The 18,235-nt window shown below is 41.4% G+C and overlaps 2 protein-coding genes across 2 annotated transcripts; one reads left to right on the plus strand and one right to left on the minus strand.

Moving 5' to 3' along the window:
- Window positions 1-3,941: 3,941 nt before the first annotated feature.
- LOC137255842 (uncharacterized) lies at window positions 3,942-6,392 on the minus strand. The gene is made up of 2 exons (XM_067793413.1): window positions 6,325-6,392; window positions 3,942-4,590 (listed from the first exon to the last, which is right to left on the minus strand). The coding sequence occupies exon 2, from the start codon at window positions 4,572-4,574 to the stop codon at window positions 3,942-3,944; it is 633 nt and encodes a 210-aa protein (XP_067649514.1). The 5' UTR covers window positions 4,575-4,590; window positions 6,325-6,392.
- A 3,391-nt stretch (window positions 6,393-9,783) lies between these two features.
- Window positions 9,784-10,910, plus strand: LOC137255521 (uncharacterized). Its single transcript, XM_067792953.1, has 2 exons — window positions 9,784-9,869; window positions 10,652-10,910. The coding sequence occupies exons 1-2, from the start codon at window positions 9,784-9,786 to the stop codon at window positions 10,908-10,910; spliced, it is 345 nt and encodes a 114-aa protein (XP_067649054.1).
- The last annotated feature ends 7,325 nt before the right edge of the window (window positions 10,911-18,235 follow it).

Genomic DNA, 18,235 nt, shown 5'->3' on the forward strand with positions numbered 1-18,235 from the left:
GATATCCCAGCTACAGTGGCTGAATCAATACACATTTTCCATGTAAACTTGTTAGTGGAGGTGTAAAGACAGGAAGGAACAATACAACAGTTCCGACAACAGGGCAAGCTGACAAGCTGCTCTACAAGATGGAGTGAGCGAGTGATTGAATGTCGCTTTGGTTGGTTTGTAGTTTAACGCCGCACTCAACAATATTCCAGCGAGTCTGACCACCCGATAGCCACTTCTTGCAACAAGCACGGGTTACACAAAAAAATTCTAATCTGCATCTTCACGAGCATTTCTACTGGGAAAGTAGGTGTTTAACCTAGCGTGCGTGCGTGCGTGCGTGCTTTCGTGCGTGCGTACGTGTAGATCTTGAAATGGACATGCCTGGATGAACTATCAACAGCAAGTCTGGCGCTACCGAACCCAGGAAAGTAGTCAGAGTGTATTTGTGATTCGAACCCTCCTGGCACCAGTTTCGATTTTTTTTTGTCAAAGTCTGGCAAGGGAAGCAACTCATTAAATCAAATTCCTGCGCCTCGGGTGGCCGGGCCATTTCTTATTATGCTATTTATATAACAGCGGATCCTGTTGGTGCAGTATAACCTTTAGGTCAAGGGACGCAACTCTGCCACTTGAAGTGCGGATTGTTCTGATTATTTGACAGCCCGTGTCTATTCAGGGGAGTTTATTTTTAGAGTGGGAAGAACATTCGGATAATGCCCTTTCCACAATGGCCAAACGAACGTACACACTTCAAAGGAAAAGCTTGACCAAACTGTTTGTAAGCTCAAATATGTTGCCGAAACACTACAACGTCAATATTTCAACTACGATGCCTAAATGTCAGTTCCTTGTTTGATTAATTGTTGCCGCCGACAAATATGGTGCACAGTCTTTCCAAACAGTTCAGAATAGGGTCCGTAAATAGGTCATTGGACATTCCGAGACCTTCGCACTTTCGGTGACTAACAACTTTCATACTAGGGGTGGGACAAGTCCAGATGTTCTACCCCTTTATCGCTCCCTATTATGCTACCCTACCTGGATAGCCGATATGTTCATTACTGACATCAAATTTGTAAGAAATGGTAACATGGCTTTTTTCAGCTCAAATGCTAAACGTTCGATTTTTTTTCAATATCTTAACCATGTAGTTTATCCAAAAAAGACGTGTCAGTAATTATGTCTAAATCAACAAGGACAATACAACAGTTTAATCATGAAAGAATAACATATTACACTGTTTAAGTTGTCAATCACGGATCCGGGTATTGAGACGGGTACCAGGGGCCAACTTATTGCCAACCTGTCCCGGGTATCTAGGTTACCCGTCCCAGCTAATTTTCATAACTTTTCAAATGATCTCATTGTTGTCATTTGGCAATAAGAACCGACAACCATTGCAGGAATTACAAATTTCCGATCTAGCCATCCCCAAATTGGTCCGTTCTAGGAAAGTCATATTTGGCGTCGCACAATTCGACGCTAGAACTTTTTTTGAATGTACGCTTGTCACCGGAAATCTGGCACCGGAAGTAACCTAGGCCACGTCTCTCACATCGCACGTTTGCTCACAAAGGGAGCCGACAAGTACCATCCCTTCAAGACTTAGAGTCCTAGTGAGACGGTAAAAACGTAGCCTCATGTAGAAATAAAAATTGTCGATTTTTTTTGTTTAAAATGTTATAACCTTCAAAACATTCGTTCGAACGGTCCTGATATTTCTTGTAGAAGTCTTTATATTGGTCAACACGAAACGTCATCAATGCCTATAACGCGGATGGGCCTTTTTTCATACACTGGCTTACTGTGTGCTGACATTCTCAAAATACCCCTGTGGAAAGGTGATCTCTTCACTAAAGAGGTTTTATTTAATAAGTATATCAACATTCAGCCAGGTATTGTGAGTACCCTTTTCCCACCAAGATTGTTTACCGCGGAGGTGGCCGTGAAAGTTAAGATGCAACAGCAATTTTTAATCACACCTGACAAGTCTCGACATATTGGGGTCACGTGTCACGTGGCTCTGCATTCAGGCGGCGGGGTAGCCCAGTTGTGTCACGTTGAAGACCCGGATTCGATTCCCTACACAAACACATGTAAAGTCTCTTTCTTGTTCACTGCTGGAATATTGCTACCAAAGCGGCACAAAACCACATTAACTCACAGTCTGCAATGAAACCTTCCCTAACGTGTATGTTACCAATTTCTGTCTCCCTATTATGACGGTTGGGCTTCACAACACAAGGCTCCTGAAAACGATGCAAGAATTTTTTTGCTTGCTAGCATACCGAAACACGAGTCTCATTAAACTAGACGGTGAACTTCTCTTCAGCCGATCCGAATTTTCTCGTGTGAAAGTGATAATAGACACTGCAAAGAACCCTGATTACACTGGATTCCAAGTCCTTGATTGATAAGATGGTATTTACAAATGAAGTTTAATTATAAACTTTATCAACGCCGTATTTCTACATTTTATGTCAGAATTTATTTAAGCAGCATACCTCAACTAAGAAATCACAGACCGCCCCTGTCTGATGAGGTCGTAAAATGATTGGCAATGCATCTGGCTCACTGGTTACACCTGTTATGTGGTTTCTGCGTTTATTCTCTGTAGTTCTGTAACGCACAATGTGATTGATACAATGTCAAGTCCGTACCAGACCGACATAGTGTTCTAGCGACAGAGCCTCGTTTTGAGATTTCCATGATTCCTAGGTTTCCATTTTTTAGAACTTACTGTACGACAGAGGACGCTGTACGACGTGTTTGCAAGGATTAGAGGGAGCGTAGTGTTGCAATATACAAGTGCTTCGAAGAATCAAATCATACTGATTAATTTTCATATATCCAGTTAAATGAATTGTCTAAACATTCTGTACTGGTTATCACTCTAGTTGTGCTATATGACGGAACCCAGTAATCAGGAAACGAGACTGTTGTGTAGTCAATGTTTTGACATGCTCTGTTACCGAGATCAGCTTAAAGCATTTTTCCGCTCGGAATTTCTGCCTTATATTTTGGCATCAGTCACGAATACAAATGGGACATTTCCTTATCACCGCCAGATAACTGGTTTCTACAGTCTAAGTAAACTTTGTCTCAGTATAATTCGTTACACCGCTCCAACAAACCCTAGTAGGAGGTCACGTCAGGTAACCTTTGATCGATCTATCACCGTCCATTCAATCGAATGTCAGTCGAATGGATTTAACCAATCAGGCAACTCCTACTCTTTAGGGATTTAAGTTGCACTGGTTGTGAAATCGATTTAAGGAAATAACATTGTACCTGCCTAGAATCTAAAACCCTTTCTACGTTTATCGGTGACTGAATATGACATGGATTGGACTCCGTGTAAAATTTGGGTATGGAGATCGCAAGAAATCATGAAATATGCTCACAGGACAAAAGATAAACATGAGTTAAGGTCTAACGGTCAGACTAAAAAGTGTTTAGTGACTATTTCCAAGAGGTAAATGTATTTCTTTTTATTTATTTATTTATTTTATTTTTTATTATCATTTTATTTTATTTTTTTAAATTTATTTTTAATGGCTGTTTATGGTCAGTCTGACAGTGCAGTCAAAGGAGTGATAATTAATAAAGATTACATATTGTGGTTACTGGCCCAGTTCTTCAATCAATAGCTGCAAAGTTCACTAAAATGTGTAGCGGACTAGCTCCGGTTGATTCTCCACCTGTTGTACGTACGTGGCCGTTACCCATGTATAAATGTTCAGACTCCTCCCTCTTTTTGTCCCTCAGTGAATGTATATCCCAAATCAGTTAAAGGCAGAAAGTGTTTTCTTAACGATGGCAAGTGCGATGTTATGTTTTCTTTCACGGAATATGCAATATGACTACACCAGGGGTGCCGGGGTCTAATGTACTGAATACCATGTGTTGAGTTGAGGGGACCAGTAGGATTACAAGTTTAACTGTGAGTACTACAGCTGTCGCAGAGGCACTTGTGCCCCAAAGTCGGGGTCATGATACAGACCACTTGCTCTACACAGATACACTTTGTATCCGAGGTGTATCACACCACAGGTCACAAGAAATCCGGTCAAGGACGCTGCACCTATTATCATCCTTGCCGTCCACGTCGTCTCGGACGCCGGCACAACCACAAGCTGCATCGGAGCTTCCGCTATGATGTCATCAAAGCTCAAACGACAGATGTAACGCCCCCGGTGATTGGTCGACATTTTGTAAATCACCATGGAGTTATTATGTGTTATATATACTCCACTTCGAAGTGTTGATGTATCGTTTGATATTGTCACATGATCTGGTAGTTGCCATGTCACGGTCTCCATGGTGATTGGTGACTCTCCCGAACAGAGGAACTCGTGGGTTTCTCCTTCAAAACCAACAAAGTGTAGGGGTGGTCGATCTGAGAAAGTTATGCTGGGTTTCAGTTTTGGCTCTGTCACATCTTTCATGTTTTGAGTAGTTGTGATCTCCTCCGTCTTGGCCTCAGGAGTTGTCCTCATTCTGGCACAAGGGCAGTAGGTTATCTCCCCTTGAATCATCAGTATGGCGAATGATAAAACGATGCATATGGCCCCAAGTGTCATTTCCAACTTGAAAGTACTGGAAAGCAATTACATTATACAACATTAAATAATCCCCTGGTGTGAAAGTTGGTCCATGGGAAAACTGGGGCGCAAACTGATCAATCTTCATGAATGCGATCGAAGCTAGCAAAGGTTGGCAACGTACTTTTAAAATATTTTTCAAGTCAAAATACAATATCGCCACCATCAAAGATGTACACCTATTTCTTCACTGGCTTGTGTTCTCAGAATTCTATCTCCATGTTTAATAATTACTCACGTGAAGTATATTTTCACCAACATTTTAAGCGAAACTCGTGGTATATCTGATCGTTCTTCGCCTCCATCCCCATTTCCAGCTTCCGGTTCAATGGATTGAGGGAACATTAGGGTATTATTCTTCTTGAATTACGCGTCCGCCATATGGAATACTTCCGGAGTTACCTCCCCTGCTTCATTCGCCCACTACGCCAGAACGTATTTATGCAGAATAAACTCTAACAATAACGATAACAGAAAAGAAAAATAAACTCAGCTAGGTTCACGGTAAAATTCTGTACAATGGTATTTCTTTTTGATTTTTGTTTATTCTTGCTCCTTTCACTCCGCTGGACCGGAAGCTGACAATGGGAGGGGAAGAACGCCCTGGATACCACGATTGGCGCTTAAAAGGTTGAATAAAATATACTTCAGGTGAATACTTTATAAATGCGGGGTCTATAATATGACAGCCTAAGTAAGTGATGAAATGGGAGTGTACCTTTGATGGAGGCTATATTAAATTTTGACATGAAAAATATTTTTCGAATCGAAGCGAGGAAAGTACTGGTCATATTCTCTATGCTGCGCATCCCCATTTGCGCTACAGTTTGCCTGTGGTTGGTCCAACATCACACTTGCTGGAGTAAGAAACATATCATGCAAATTTTATGCAATCTATTACAGCATCGAAAAGATTATACAACGTTATGAAATATATAGCACACTGACGTAAAGGTTGCACAGAAGTTTCCGAATGTGTATCATAAAGAATAAAACATGATTGTACAACCTTCTCAAATATGCAACACTGTCTAAAAGTAACAGTGCAGATACAAAATATACCACACTGACCTGAAAGTTGAATGAGTGAGTAAATATTGCCTCACGCACTTTACATTTTGAAAAACGGTCATCAAACATATGGCACTACCTTGACGACATTGTCACGCAGCACAAGGAGGGCAGCCGTGTGCTTTAAGTGTTTCTACATTAAGACAGAAGTACTACGACGTACTATAGTATAACCCTTGCAACTATATTATGATCCTGAGAGTTGGGGAATCTTCTGAATTGTTTCATTCCTCATTGCATCACAAGTTACGAGATAACCAGCAATTGAGTGGAAAGCATTCTTATCTTGGATGTGATGTCTTTTAAATTTGACCATTGTTGCAGTCGCAATGTGTATCTCACATCTCGCATTATTTGTTTGGTTCACACAACTAGCCTTTTTTTTATTTCAGATTAATCTTTCCCGAATCACCGGTATACAATGGGTATCAAATATCTTTACTATGAATAACGGAACAACAAATGTAGTAATAGATGACACATTATCTCTTAATTATATCGATTAGGGTCATTGTTATTGACTAAAATATTACTATTTTTGCCATAGCAAATTTGTTAATTGGTGAACGATCTATCCATTGAGAAAGGGGGAGTTGTTATTTTGATTATGTATACGTCCCTAATCCATACCCGGAGTTGTTTTGTGAAAAGAACGTACCTGTCACTGTCTACCCTCTTGTCTCGAGTAATCAAAGTTTAGTTTTGATGAACCTAATGTTCGATGGGGGCTAGTTATCCTGAAGAGCTGCCCCTAACCAGCAGACAGTCCTACCTGGAGTGTATGATGAACACGTGTTATAGCATATATGTATTGCACATCCACACGTGACAAGAATGGAGTGCGGCAATTTGACATATGTCAGGAACATAGCTCATACGTGCAAGCTCACCTGTCCATTTCGAAGCTCAAAACTTTAAGTTAGTTCGAAATCATGTGAACAATTGTAGTTTATAATTAGGTCAGTTAGCAAATTTATAAATAACAGGAAAAAGGTAATTACAACCGCAGCACAAAATATATTGGTGTTACGAAATGCAATATATAGTACTCAGTAATAACATATTTAGCGAAAACGCTGAAACTGCCACAATAGGCCTGGGTTGCGTAGTGATCTTCTCTCAACAACTGGTTGTCTTGTCATGTGAGATGGTCGAGGCCTGTATAGGGCCACCACACTGCCCTCTGATGTATGCCAGCTGGAAGAATGTTCTACAAACAAAAAACGCCTTCAAAAATAACTGCTAAATAACAAGATACACGGTGAAAATCACATGGTACTTATGCGAGAAATCGAACCCAATGGGCTGGCTTACCAACGGTTTAACCATTAGCACTATTATGGTGGTGTTGGTAACGTGCTTAACCAGCATCCCAACATGGCGACAGGTAGATGGCTCGGTGATTATCTCCCTTGAATTAGCAGTCTTCCATGTGTATACAATAAAAAAAATGGCACACTGATAAACCTTCACGGTGCAAATACATTGAATGCACTGAATTTGTTTATTGATGCCTATATGTCGAAGGATAAATGTGATATTTTAAACCGCGCGAGGATGTTGGTAACTCCAACATGGCTTTGAGTTATCGACATTCGCCCAAATGAAGATAGGCCGTCTAAAACGTGGGTGAGTGAGAGACTTGGTTTAAGGGCGCCTGGCACAGTGACGTTAGAGAACAGCTACGCCGCCTACTGGCCGTGACAGGACTTGGCCTCCACATCACACTGTACCTAAATATAAAAAGTAACTGTACTGCATGAAAGCGGCCTACATTTACTTTCATCAGCCTCCTGGACACGTTTTAAATGTCACGCAGCCAACTGAGTCAGCGTTATTTCTTGTGGTCTTCTCGTGGGCGGTTCCCTAGACTTGTTCAGGACAGACGGTCGCGACAGTGCAGCTATATGACTGCATCATTAGGTCTGCCACAACACGTGTAACATGTGGGAGGACAGTATCCCCCTAGTACTGCCGCAGCCTTGTTTTCTGAACCTCAGATGCTGTCAATACAATGTCAAAGCAGAATTGTGCATATGGCTGGACAGTGGTTAGGACGGTGTGTTACTCCACGTACTGGCCCATGCTGGTTCTCCGTCGTTGACTGGGTTGCTGTCAACATGAGCAGGATTTCAAGGGCAAAAACTCACCACCCACTCCCACCTGTCCACTTGCCCCCCTACCCCACACACAGTATATTGCCCCAGCTTTGTATTCTGAACCTAAGATGCTGAGTCGACACTAAGTTTGGCCTCAGCGAGGGTAACGTCAAAGCAGAACTGTGCAATGTATGAAATAAGACCCGTCGAACCTCCCGAGACGGGCTAGATTTCTGAAGGACGATCTAAATTTACAGCTAGCCAGCTCGATTATCTGGTGCAAATTGTAAATGTTCCATACATCTGAGTGTCTTCTTGTTGTCTGGTCTTTGTAAACCCATTCATGGCTGGAAATATTTTTAAGCTACCAGCCCAGATGTCTGGCTGGGTTTGGGGCTTATTTCATACACTGGTGTATCCCTGAACATCGGGAGGGATGCTGAACTACTCCACCAGTAGCGTACTGTTCTGCCACTGACTGGTGTCAACACAGGAACTTTCCCTGGTGTTTATGTTTGTTTGTCGTTTGACGCCGCACCCTGCACTATTCCGTGTATATGCCAACGGTCTGGTAATAAACAAGTCTCGATAAGACAATCCAGTGATCAACATCACGAGCATCATACGATGACAAATATCCTCCCACCAAGCTGCACGAATCCAAATTATAAACTGTCCATTAATATGCACGTACAAATCACATATCAGCACATTCAGTCCAGCAGTCGTCTTCGTGACAGGAAGATGTCTCATTTCACTTCAGAATTACTTCATCATATTCATGTAATTATGCAATGTTTAAAACTCTGTTCCTCACAACCTTCGTATGACACCAGATGATATATTGTGGAGAAAATATATGCAAAAGGCATTATTTCAAAGGTGCATCCGACGTAAACAGATATACACAGTTGACAATAACTATATTTATTTTCAGAAAGCAGAGAGAGATATTATATACATGTATACGTAATAAAAAAAACAGATTGTATATAAGGTTGTAATATACATGTATGTGTTTTGGGATTTGCTCATACATCTTTTTTCTTACATATTTATAATCTTTCGAACTTTTTACTGGGCGTTTACAAAATAGTTCTGCCCCAGTAAACATGTAAACATATATTACGGTATAACTATATGCGCACATTAGCTCTTACATGCAAATAAAGTATTACAGAGAAGGGGAGATTTATATCTAAGTGGAACATATGGATAAATCACACATGAGCAAACAGTTAACAGTTAATGTAATGAAAAACTATATTTGTTTTTGTTTTAATTTGTTGTTATTTTGTTTACATTTTGCTTCTATACAATTACCACTGATAGTTTCCCAGTGCTGAAAACAACCTTTGCAGTTTATCTCTCTTTCAATAGTATCTGGACAAAGACGTAAAACGTACGAAAAAGGACACTCATCATTTGAACAATATAGATCTATAATTCACACGTAATTACTCCCACGTCTCAACAGTGTATTTCAACACTACTGGTATCATTTGTTTGTTTGTTTGGTTGGTGTGTTGGTTGGTTGTTGTTTTACGCCGCACGCAGCAATATTCTAGCTACATGGCGGCGGTCTGGAAAAAGACAATCCAGTGATCAACAGCATGAGCTTCGATCTATGCAGTTAGGTTACGATGACATTTAATTTAACATCAGCGAGCCTGATCACTCGATAACGTTTGTCGCCTATTACGACAAGCATGGGTGCTGAAGACTAATTTCGGATCTTCACGGTTGCAGGTAGCGGTGATTGTGGTTCATGTATAGTTAGTGCATATATTTACAATACACATCCTACCCATAATTCAATACTACAGAAACTAGAATCAACGTGAATTAATTATCTGCTACATAAAAGACAATCAATTATCACAACATGATTCAATTAACACATTATGTTTCAATCAGTTCGGAATCTCAAAACCATTGTCGGCAGCCGTGATCATGACCATTATCTCGTGACGTGTTGGCCGGCTCGTGACCCGGATGTTCTGGTCAGTGTAGCCGCCATGACACCTCACTACTCCAGCAAGTTGAAGAAAGACGAGACGACTCCGCTTATACAGCGGAGAACGGAGAACCCCATCTTGATTGAGTCCATCACATAGGAAGACTGGATTTTCTTTGATTTAGCTGTCAATATAAAATGTAACAACTGTAGTTTGTATATTATTAACAACAGAATGGAGAGAGTACACTGAAGTTATATACTGGCAGTTCTAGTATGTTTGATCCAGGGCACTCAACCTTCTTCGTTGGTCTTTTAAACTTTCATAATTCAGTTACCAGATAACACTAAATGCACAGATGTAATAAATAACATTAAGTTTCACGAAGGAAATTAAAAACCCATCTTACCCAGGTTAAAGTGACATAACTTGATATACCTACTAGTGATTCGGCCATCGACCTATCAAACTCCAGCCTTGCTCTACAAGCTCATCATGTTCATCTCTTGATTGTCTGGTCCACACTCGATTATTTACATATCACAGCCATATTACTGGAATATTGTCGATTGTGGCGTTAAACAACAAACAAAAGGCTGGGAAGATATATATTTAAATAACACTGCCCCGACCGTATCAAATGATGAACAACAGACCTCCTGGTCCAGTTATAGTTTGAAGAGTTAGAGTTTGAATCGACGACGCTGCGCCTTGCATGTGCTGAGACAAATGGTATGGTTTATATCATCCATGCAGGATGCTGCTTTAGATCCTGATTGGACTTATTTTTCTTTCTATTTTTGCCATCATAATACCCTAGCTAAAGCACAAATAATCACAAATTAAATGAGTCATGTTACCCATTGCCTTCTTCAGTTTCCGCTTGTTGCTGTCGGTCATGGCTACTTCTTTTGTCACATCTCCCGAGTCACGTCTCCGGGCATCGTGCATCGCCAACAGCAGACGACCATGGTTCTCATCCGTGGCACGAGCATTGCCCACTGCAGAGAGGATGTGCACATCATCCTTGCCTACTTCCGGTGGAAGGCGGATGTCCTGTGCGTGTCGGAAAGCCGGAGCTTCCCAGGGTGCTTCTAGATGGAGTCCATCGTCTTCATGATCGACATAGAGGTAGCGGTTGCGGCCGTTCTCCCATCGGAGTGCCTGTTAAATCACTTTGGGGTTAATTATCAGGATATTTTTTCATCCATAGTTATGTTACAGATCTGATTCCATAAAATGTCACGGCTCAGAGAACAATCAAACATATCGACATATTGTCAGGATAATTCCATCACATCAGAAAAGATGTCACCGCTTCGATTCCAATCTCACACTACAATGCGTAGAATTTCTCTCGCTCATAGGTGTGTAACTTGATTGGACAGTTAGAGTCGCGGCATTTAAACAGTGGTAACAACATGGTCCAGGATATCACAAAGACGATACAATTGCCAAGATACTCGAAGATGGTGACAATACATCATGGAAAACATTGCACAGTAATTCCTAGACATCATTCCTTATGTTATCTATACACCTGGAAATTAATCAAGCAACACCCCAATTTTTTCTATTGGAGCAACTTTGAAGTGTTCTGACAATCAAAATATGCCGGGTTGATATAGTTTGACACTTTTTTATTCAACAGACGATCTCTGACAAACAACTTAAAGGGAAAAAGTATCAAGACTTTGCTTTATTGCAACGAAATCCAAATTCTTAAAACTGTCTTAAATTCATGAAAAAATGGACACAATTTACTATTCATCCACAGACGTTGTTGTCAGGTGTATTAACACAAATGTCACATGGAAAGAAAGAACAGTCATCTGAGAGTCTGCACACCGACTTTCATCAATATCTAGTGTGTCCTCCCTGCGCACGCACCACCGATTCCAGACGCCTCCTCATTCCTTGGATGAGTCTCCGGATCTGATTCTGGGGGATCCTGATCCACTCCTCATGCAGGGCAGCCGTCAATTCGTTGAGATTATGGACTGGTGGGTCTCTCTGCCTCACACGACGGCCAATAAAGTCCCACAAATGTTCAATGGGGTTGAGGTCAGGGCTCATGGCAGGCCATGGAATTCTGTCAATTGCATTTTGCCGCAAAAAATCATTTACAGCATGCGCCCTGTGAGGTCTAGCATTGTCATCCATAAATATGGGTCTCGTTGCCAGAGGATGGTTCTCAAAATGAGGTACCACAGCCCTGTCAAGAACCTCCTGTTGGTAACGAACACCGTTAAGGTTGCCACGGATGGTAATGATATCCAACTTGCAGTTCATGGAAATGCACCCCCATACCATAACGGAACCTCCCCCAAAGGCCACAGTCTCCTGGATGTTCCGTGGAGCCATTGCTGTGTTCCTCTGCCTCCAGACCCGAGTACGACCGTCCACCATGTGCAGCAAGAACCGGCTCTCATCTGAGAAATGGACCTTCCTCCAAGAGGCAATGTTCCAGTGCAAACGGTCATTACACCAGGCCAGTCGGGCTGCCTTATGGGCTGGAGACAGTCTGGGTCGCTTGATTGGCCTCCTTGCCCGGTATCCTGCAGCTTTCAGACGATTCCGAACAGTCCTGTTCGAGATGGGTCTCCCTGGAAGCCACTCCTGTCTCAACCGAGAGCTCGAGTCGAAGGACCTGCGCCGTACAAGTCTCAGTAAAGCTCTGTCCTCCCGGACTGTGGTCTTCCTGGGTCTTCCTGGTCTAGGCAGGTCTTTAACTTCATTAGTGGCCCGGTATTTTTTCAAAAGTTTTGAAATTATGGAATGATGTCGTCCGATTTGAGTCCCGATTTGTCTTAGAGACATACCAGCATTCCTCATGCCGATTATTTGCCAACGAGTGGCCTCTGATAATTTCCTACGTGCCATGACATTGAAATGAATGAAAAACCGAATGCAATCGACAACCTGCGCTTGTAAACACCCCAGGGAAAAAGTGCATTTTTCGAAAGTTGAGGTTAAAGCAATGCACGTGCGCTGTGCAAGCTTCACGCGCGTCATATCAACCCATGAAAAGCTTATGCTGTATGTCAATACATCAAAATTGAATAATCAATCATCAAAATTACTTCGTTAAACTTTGTTAAGTTTTTATGTGTCTTTGAATTTGGTGTTGCTTAATTAATTTCCATATGTATATAATGACTGACGACAAATTCTGCAGAAAGTGGACGACATTTTTCCCTCCAACAGCCTTTCCGGGGTTCGAGGGTTCAAGAACCCTTCTGGACCACCCACTTGAACTAATGCAAGAATAAGTCTCTTATACTGCCCTGTGATAAACAAAGGCCGTAATATTATACAAAAAGAACAATTCATTCACGTCTTGTGTAAAAACTGAGGAGCTCGCACTGATAAGCTAATACTGTCGTATTTTTGTGCTGACCATGGTCCTTGTCGCAGGCCCAGATGTGGTCCTCGCCCTCCAGTGCCCTCCCTAGCTCACACACGTTTGAAAATCCATTCTTTAATCTTCTATGTTTCGTTAGTCTCGGTGTGTCTATCCTACATGTAAAGTGACACTGACAGTGACGTGTTCTACGTCAGTCGTCTCGGTATTTTCTTTTACTTGTGACTACTGAACATAGCATTATAACATAAGGTTAGTACACAATCCCTTGGAATTTCGACATCCACCCCCTGTGGAATGGTGATGTGTTGTGATAAAATGATATACTAGTAACTTACTACAAAAGTGGGCACAATGTGTCAGGTTAGCGAGTGTGGATTTAAGTTGTAGAAAACAAGCTGTGGTCTCTTATCCAAAGAAATATAACCCAGTATCACATAATTCTACAGCTTTTTCAATAACATTTTGTGCGTGTCTTTGCCCCACACTGCATATAAAATGTCCAACAGAGAAATATCAGGTCATTGTCATACTAAGGAGCTAACATTCGAGACATTTCATAAGTATGTGTTCTCTCAGTGAAACTTAGTCGACCTGTGTTAATATAGTTCAGAGAAGAACACCTGATTATACTTGTAAGCTGAAGGTCGTTACTGAAGCACCTCTAATATAGTCGCTTCCTGGTCAGACCATATTTTGGTCAGAGACAGGCGATGACGTGGTTGTTAAGCTTACGTGAAACTGGCACAGGCCTGTTGTCATTCATAGTTAAAATAGATTTGATTTATTAAATTGCACATCCAGAGTCATTATTGACTCACCCTTCCCGAACCGGCGTCAGTGATGACCCATTTCCATTCGTAGCCGTGAACCTTCTCTATTATCAGGTTGGCCGTCCATCTTCCCGACCCCGGGGGGAACTCCTCACACGCCACCACGCCCTTCTGTGGGTTCCAGTTCCCCAGGGAGGGTGCCGCGCCCGTCACAACCAACTGCTGACCGGGATGACAATGGTAGTTTACAGACACCGTGACGCCACACGTGTCCGCTCTGAAGGCCTGAGCATGACGTCCCCATGCCGTATGGATGGTGCCTCCAATGTTGCTGAGGGTAGAGCTCCTTCTGCATGGATCCCAGAGAAGGGCATTGGTCTTCTTGTTGTTGGTGGTGACCCAGTTCCATTCAAAGGTTGACCCAGCAGGAATCATCACACGAACCTCCCACTTGGAGTAATTTTCAGACGGGACTGCATTCACGCTCTTTTTGATATCCCAGCTTCCCAGCTGTGGGATGGAACCCAAGATACAGACGCGGGAGAAGTGTATACCCGCTATTCCCTCCTGAACTCTGTCTGGGGGACAGTGCAGCTTGAATACGGTGTAGACGTACGCGCCTTCCATTGTCGGTCTCTGTTACATTAGCAGAGAGACTGGCGTGTATGACTGATTGGAAACTAGCTTCTGAGTTTGGTTAGACAGGTTTGTCTGTGACGTCACGTCATTATGACGTCACGATAACGGGGACGTCATCTATTGGAAGACGTAAGCTAGGCGCCGTCTCGCATATCGCAAATGTGACGTGCGCAAAGGGAGTCGGGAACCAGCTTACTTACCCACGTAGATCTGTTCCATTGGCTTGTAAAGTTGAGTTATGAGAAAGTGAGATTCTTTGTGGATAACAACTTCCTTACCATATATGATGAGACGTTTCGTTCACTCTTGATTAACAACGGTATAAGAATCCATACCGAAACGTCGCATCATATATCATAAAGATGTTATCCATAAATAATCTTTGTTATGACCCACGTCGAGTGTCAACTGATTCCCAGTAACTTTGGGTCAACTGGGTTGCTATCGAGATGAGCAGGAATTCTGGGGCTAGAAGTTAACGCAAACAGATGAGAATCAGAAGGATGCTGTCCAACATTGCAAGGGATCATACTGTATCCATCATTCCTGCTTTCAACATTTCAGAAGTGTTGCATTTAAGCTTTTTTTGCATTCTCGCGTAATGATCCCACAGATTAAAACTCGGGATCATAGAACATAGAAGAAGCCTTTCCGACTTCTCTTAGATTTCAAATGCTATAACTTATTTGATAGTGTGACACTCATGTTTCAAATCCGTTTTTCATCCATTACCTATCGCGTTGCCAGAAATGACTTTTGATTTTCCAACAGACATATTTTTTACGAGGCATGTTGTGCTTGTCTGTTTTCTATCAGATGTCAGAAACCTTTGAACCAAACGATGTGAACCTTCCTTCGCCACCTGGACGTCACAGTGGAATTATTCTCTCAAGGGAGTTGAGCTGGGAACATGCTCCCAGTCGCTGCCGATCTGTGGTCACCATGCCGTACATTCTCTAGATCACAATATGTCTGGTGTTGTCTACACAATCTGACAGGACGGTGTCGACTTTAAGCTGCACACTTAGGACTTAACAATGTTGTACAAGTAAAAGTCATCACATTCTTAACTTTGTTATCATATGGGGCTTTACATCCATTTAAAGGGGCACTGATGCGGAGCAATTTCCGTGGACTGGTGTAAACTTTTGTTATTGTTTTTCTCCCGTGAGTACCCGGATGATATCCCAGAATTCGTGACTGGTTCGTGACCTCTGCTGCGCAGTCCGTAAGCGCAATTGATAGTTTAATTATAGACAGATCAACTGAGGTGAAGTCATTTGTACTTCATTACAAATGTATTATGAAAACCAATGAAACACTTTGAAGGTTAATCATCTGCCAGTGGTATAAATGGTAGAAAAAAACTATTAGGACGGAAAATAACGAAGCCAGTGTACGTCTCTATATTTTGTCTCTTAACCCTAATTAGTTTATTGTCATATTTGTATGATTCTGAAAATTAACAAAAGAACACACGATTTGCTTATACCCATAGTAAATGTCTAACATAACAGCAACATTCATACATTGTATAGATTGCCAATGTGGATCCTATTTCACACACATACGCGAACTAGTGTGTGTTTTCTGTCATACAGATTCTGCTGAATGCTACAACAAATAAATTAATACAAACTGCAAATAATGAGTGTAAAACAGACTAATTTTATAGCAACAATGTCAGGCTACTACCTTGTTCAGGAATGTATCCATCAATATCCACGTAAAAGAAATCGTATTCCATTCATCTGCAGCTGGTAAATAATCCTGCTCTGTGTCGCGTGTCTTACAACTGTCTCATTTGCGAAAAAGTAACACATCGTTTCACGTCTTTCGTTGGTGAAAACTAGATAAACCTCTCATTGGTCTCCCAAGATAGCACACCTGGCAACTAATTGTATGATGTCCACTATTCTAAGTAATTTAGTTAACCAATATTGAGCAATCAATCAATCAACGCAAGGGTGGTTAATTCTTTGAAGGGAGGATGTTGTTTTTGCACTCACACTTTACGACAGGGTGTAGTCATCTACACACACTGCCTTTTGACAAATCCGCTAGAAGATAAAAGTAATTAATCAATCAGTGTGTTATCGGTTAATCCTTTGATCGATGCTTGTTTTTGTAACTCAGCTGATAAACCCTCTTGCATCACTTACATGCACATATTACATAACATACAATACATTTGCCATTACAGACCTTAATTTATAATGTTGAGTATTTACTCCAGACAGGAGAAATGCCAAATGGGAACCTTTGTTGAGTAACCGAAGTGGTGTTGCTACTAATTATACCTGTTATAAATTCATGAATTGACCATCAAGAGAATGATGACAAATAACACGTGTAGGTTTACACCATCAAACGCGAGTTACAGCAAGGAAGATGCAGCCTGAAAACACTTATGGGCCGAAACTGTTTTGAGGATACCAACTGAATTTCGTTACATAAGGAATACACACAGGCATTTGCTGTGTACTTCGGTAAATAGGTGAAATAAGGGGTTTTTTTACGTAAGACAATTTTCAGATTTCTCTACCAAAGGCAAAGTCATCGTTTTTTTGTTTACGAATTCAAATAAATCAACTGTGTGTTTTATTATCATAAATAATAAACCATTGTAGCTACCATAGCTACCAAAATTTACGTATGCTATTTGCTATCACAGCTCAACCAACACTCAAAACTACCTAAATATAAAGCTTTGCAATTTTCCGTACTGAAACAAATGGCTTGCTACGTGCCTGTAGACATCATATTTTCATGTAACATGATTAAATATCGAGGTTAAAAACACAGAAATAGGATCAAATTGGATCAGTAGGTATACCATCCAAGCATCCGAAAAGAACTACACTGCTGGGATATATGGTTACGATCAGACAAGGAATACCATGGATATTTTTAAACAAATGGCATGTGATGGGCATCCGGCCTCCTGACTGTTTAGGTTAAGAAATTCTGCTAATATGGACAGGAGCCCAGTTCCTTTGTCCGTCACGGTCGAAGGAGTGGGCGCTGACCAATTTGCGGTCTGCTTTCATAATTAGACCGTTGGCGAGAAGCATTATTCGCTCCGCATCAGTGCCCCTTTAATGTTTCCCTGTCTCTACACGGACTTACACCTGTTCGTAACAAGACTTTACATCCATTTAATGTTTACCTGTCTCTCAACCAACTTACACCTGTTCGTAACAAGACTTTACATCTGTTCAGAACATAACTTTACATCCTCTCAACAAGACTTTACACCTGTTCTGAACAGGACTTTACAAAATGATAATGGATATTTTTACGCATTATCCAGAAGTCATATGCTCAAAGCACTACACCTGACAAAGATGAAATGTCAGTCTGCATTGAAAAAATACATGTGTGTTTTTCTTTAGAGATGTGTATTCAAATGGACTTTGAAACACACCAAGGAGGGGCAAGTTTATACACCGATATGCAATTTACGGCCTTTTCCAGGACTTTACACCTGTTCTGAACAGGAATTTATATCTTCTTTGCAAGACTTTACACCTGTGGTCCCAAGAATTCACGTCCTTGGTGCAGGACATTGCATCTGTTCTGGACATGAATTTACGGCCTCTTTGCATGACTTTACATCTGTACTGAACAGGAATTTATATGTTCTCTACAAAACTTTACATCTCTTCTGAGGAATTTACATCTTCTCACCAGGACTTTACACCTGTTCTAAGCAAAACTAAAATACAGACAACAA

Source organism: Haliotis asinina, chromosome 11 (genome assembly GCF_037392515.1).
Source record: "Haliotis asinina isolate JCU_RB_2024 chromosome 11, JCU_Hal_asi_v2, whole genome shotgun sequence".
NCBI classification, from domain to species: Eukaryota; Metazoa; Mollusca; class Gastropoda; order Lepetellida; family Haliotidae; genus Haliotis; species Haliotis asinina.

Bases quoted from the DNA above. Each gene is read 5' to 3' on its own strand.
- LOC137255842 (XM_067793413.1), bottom strand. From the start codon at position 4,574: ATGACACTTGGGGCCATATGCATCGTTTTATCATTCGCCATACTGATG.
- LOC137255521 (XM_067792953.1), top strand. From the start codon at position 9,784: ATGACACCTCACTACTCCAGCAAGTTGAAGAAAGACGAGACGACTCCG. The intron at 9,870-10,651 runs GTCCATCACATA...ACATCTCCCGAG, and splicing joins GAGAACCCCATCTTGATTGA to TCACGTCTCCGGGCATCGTG.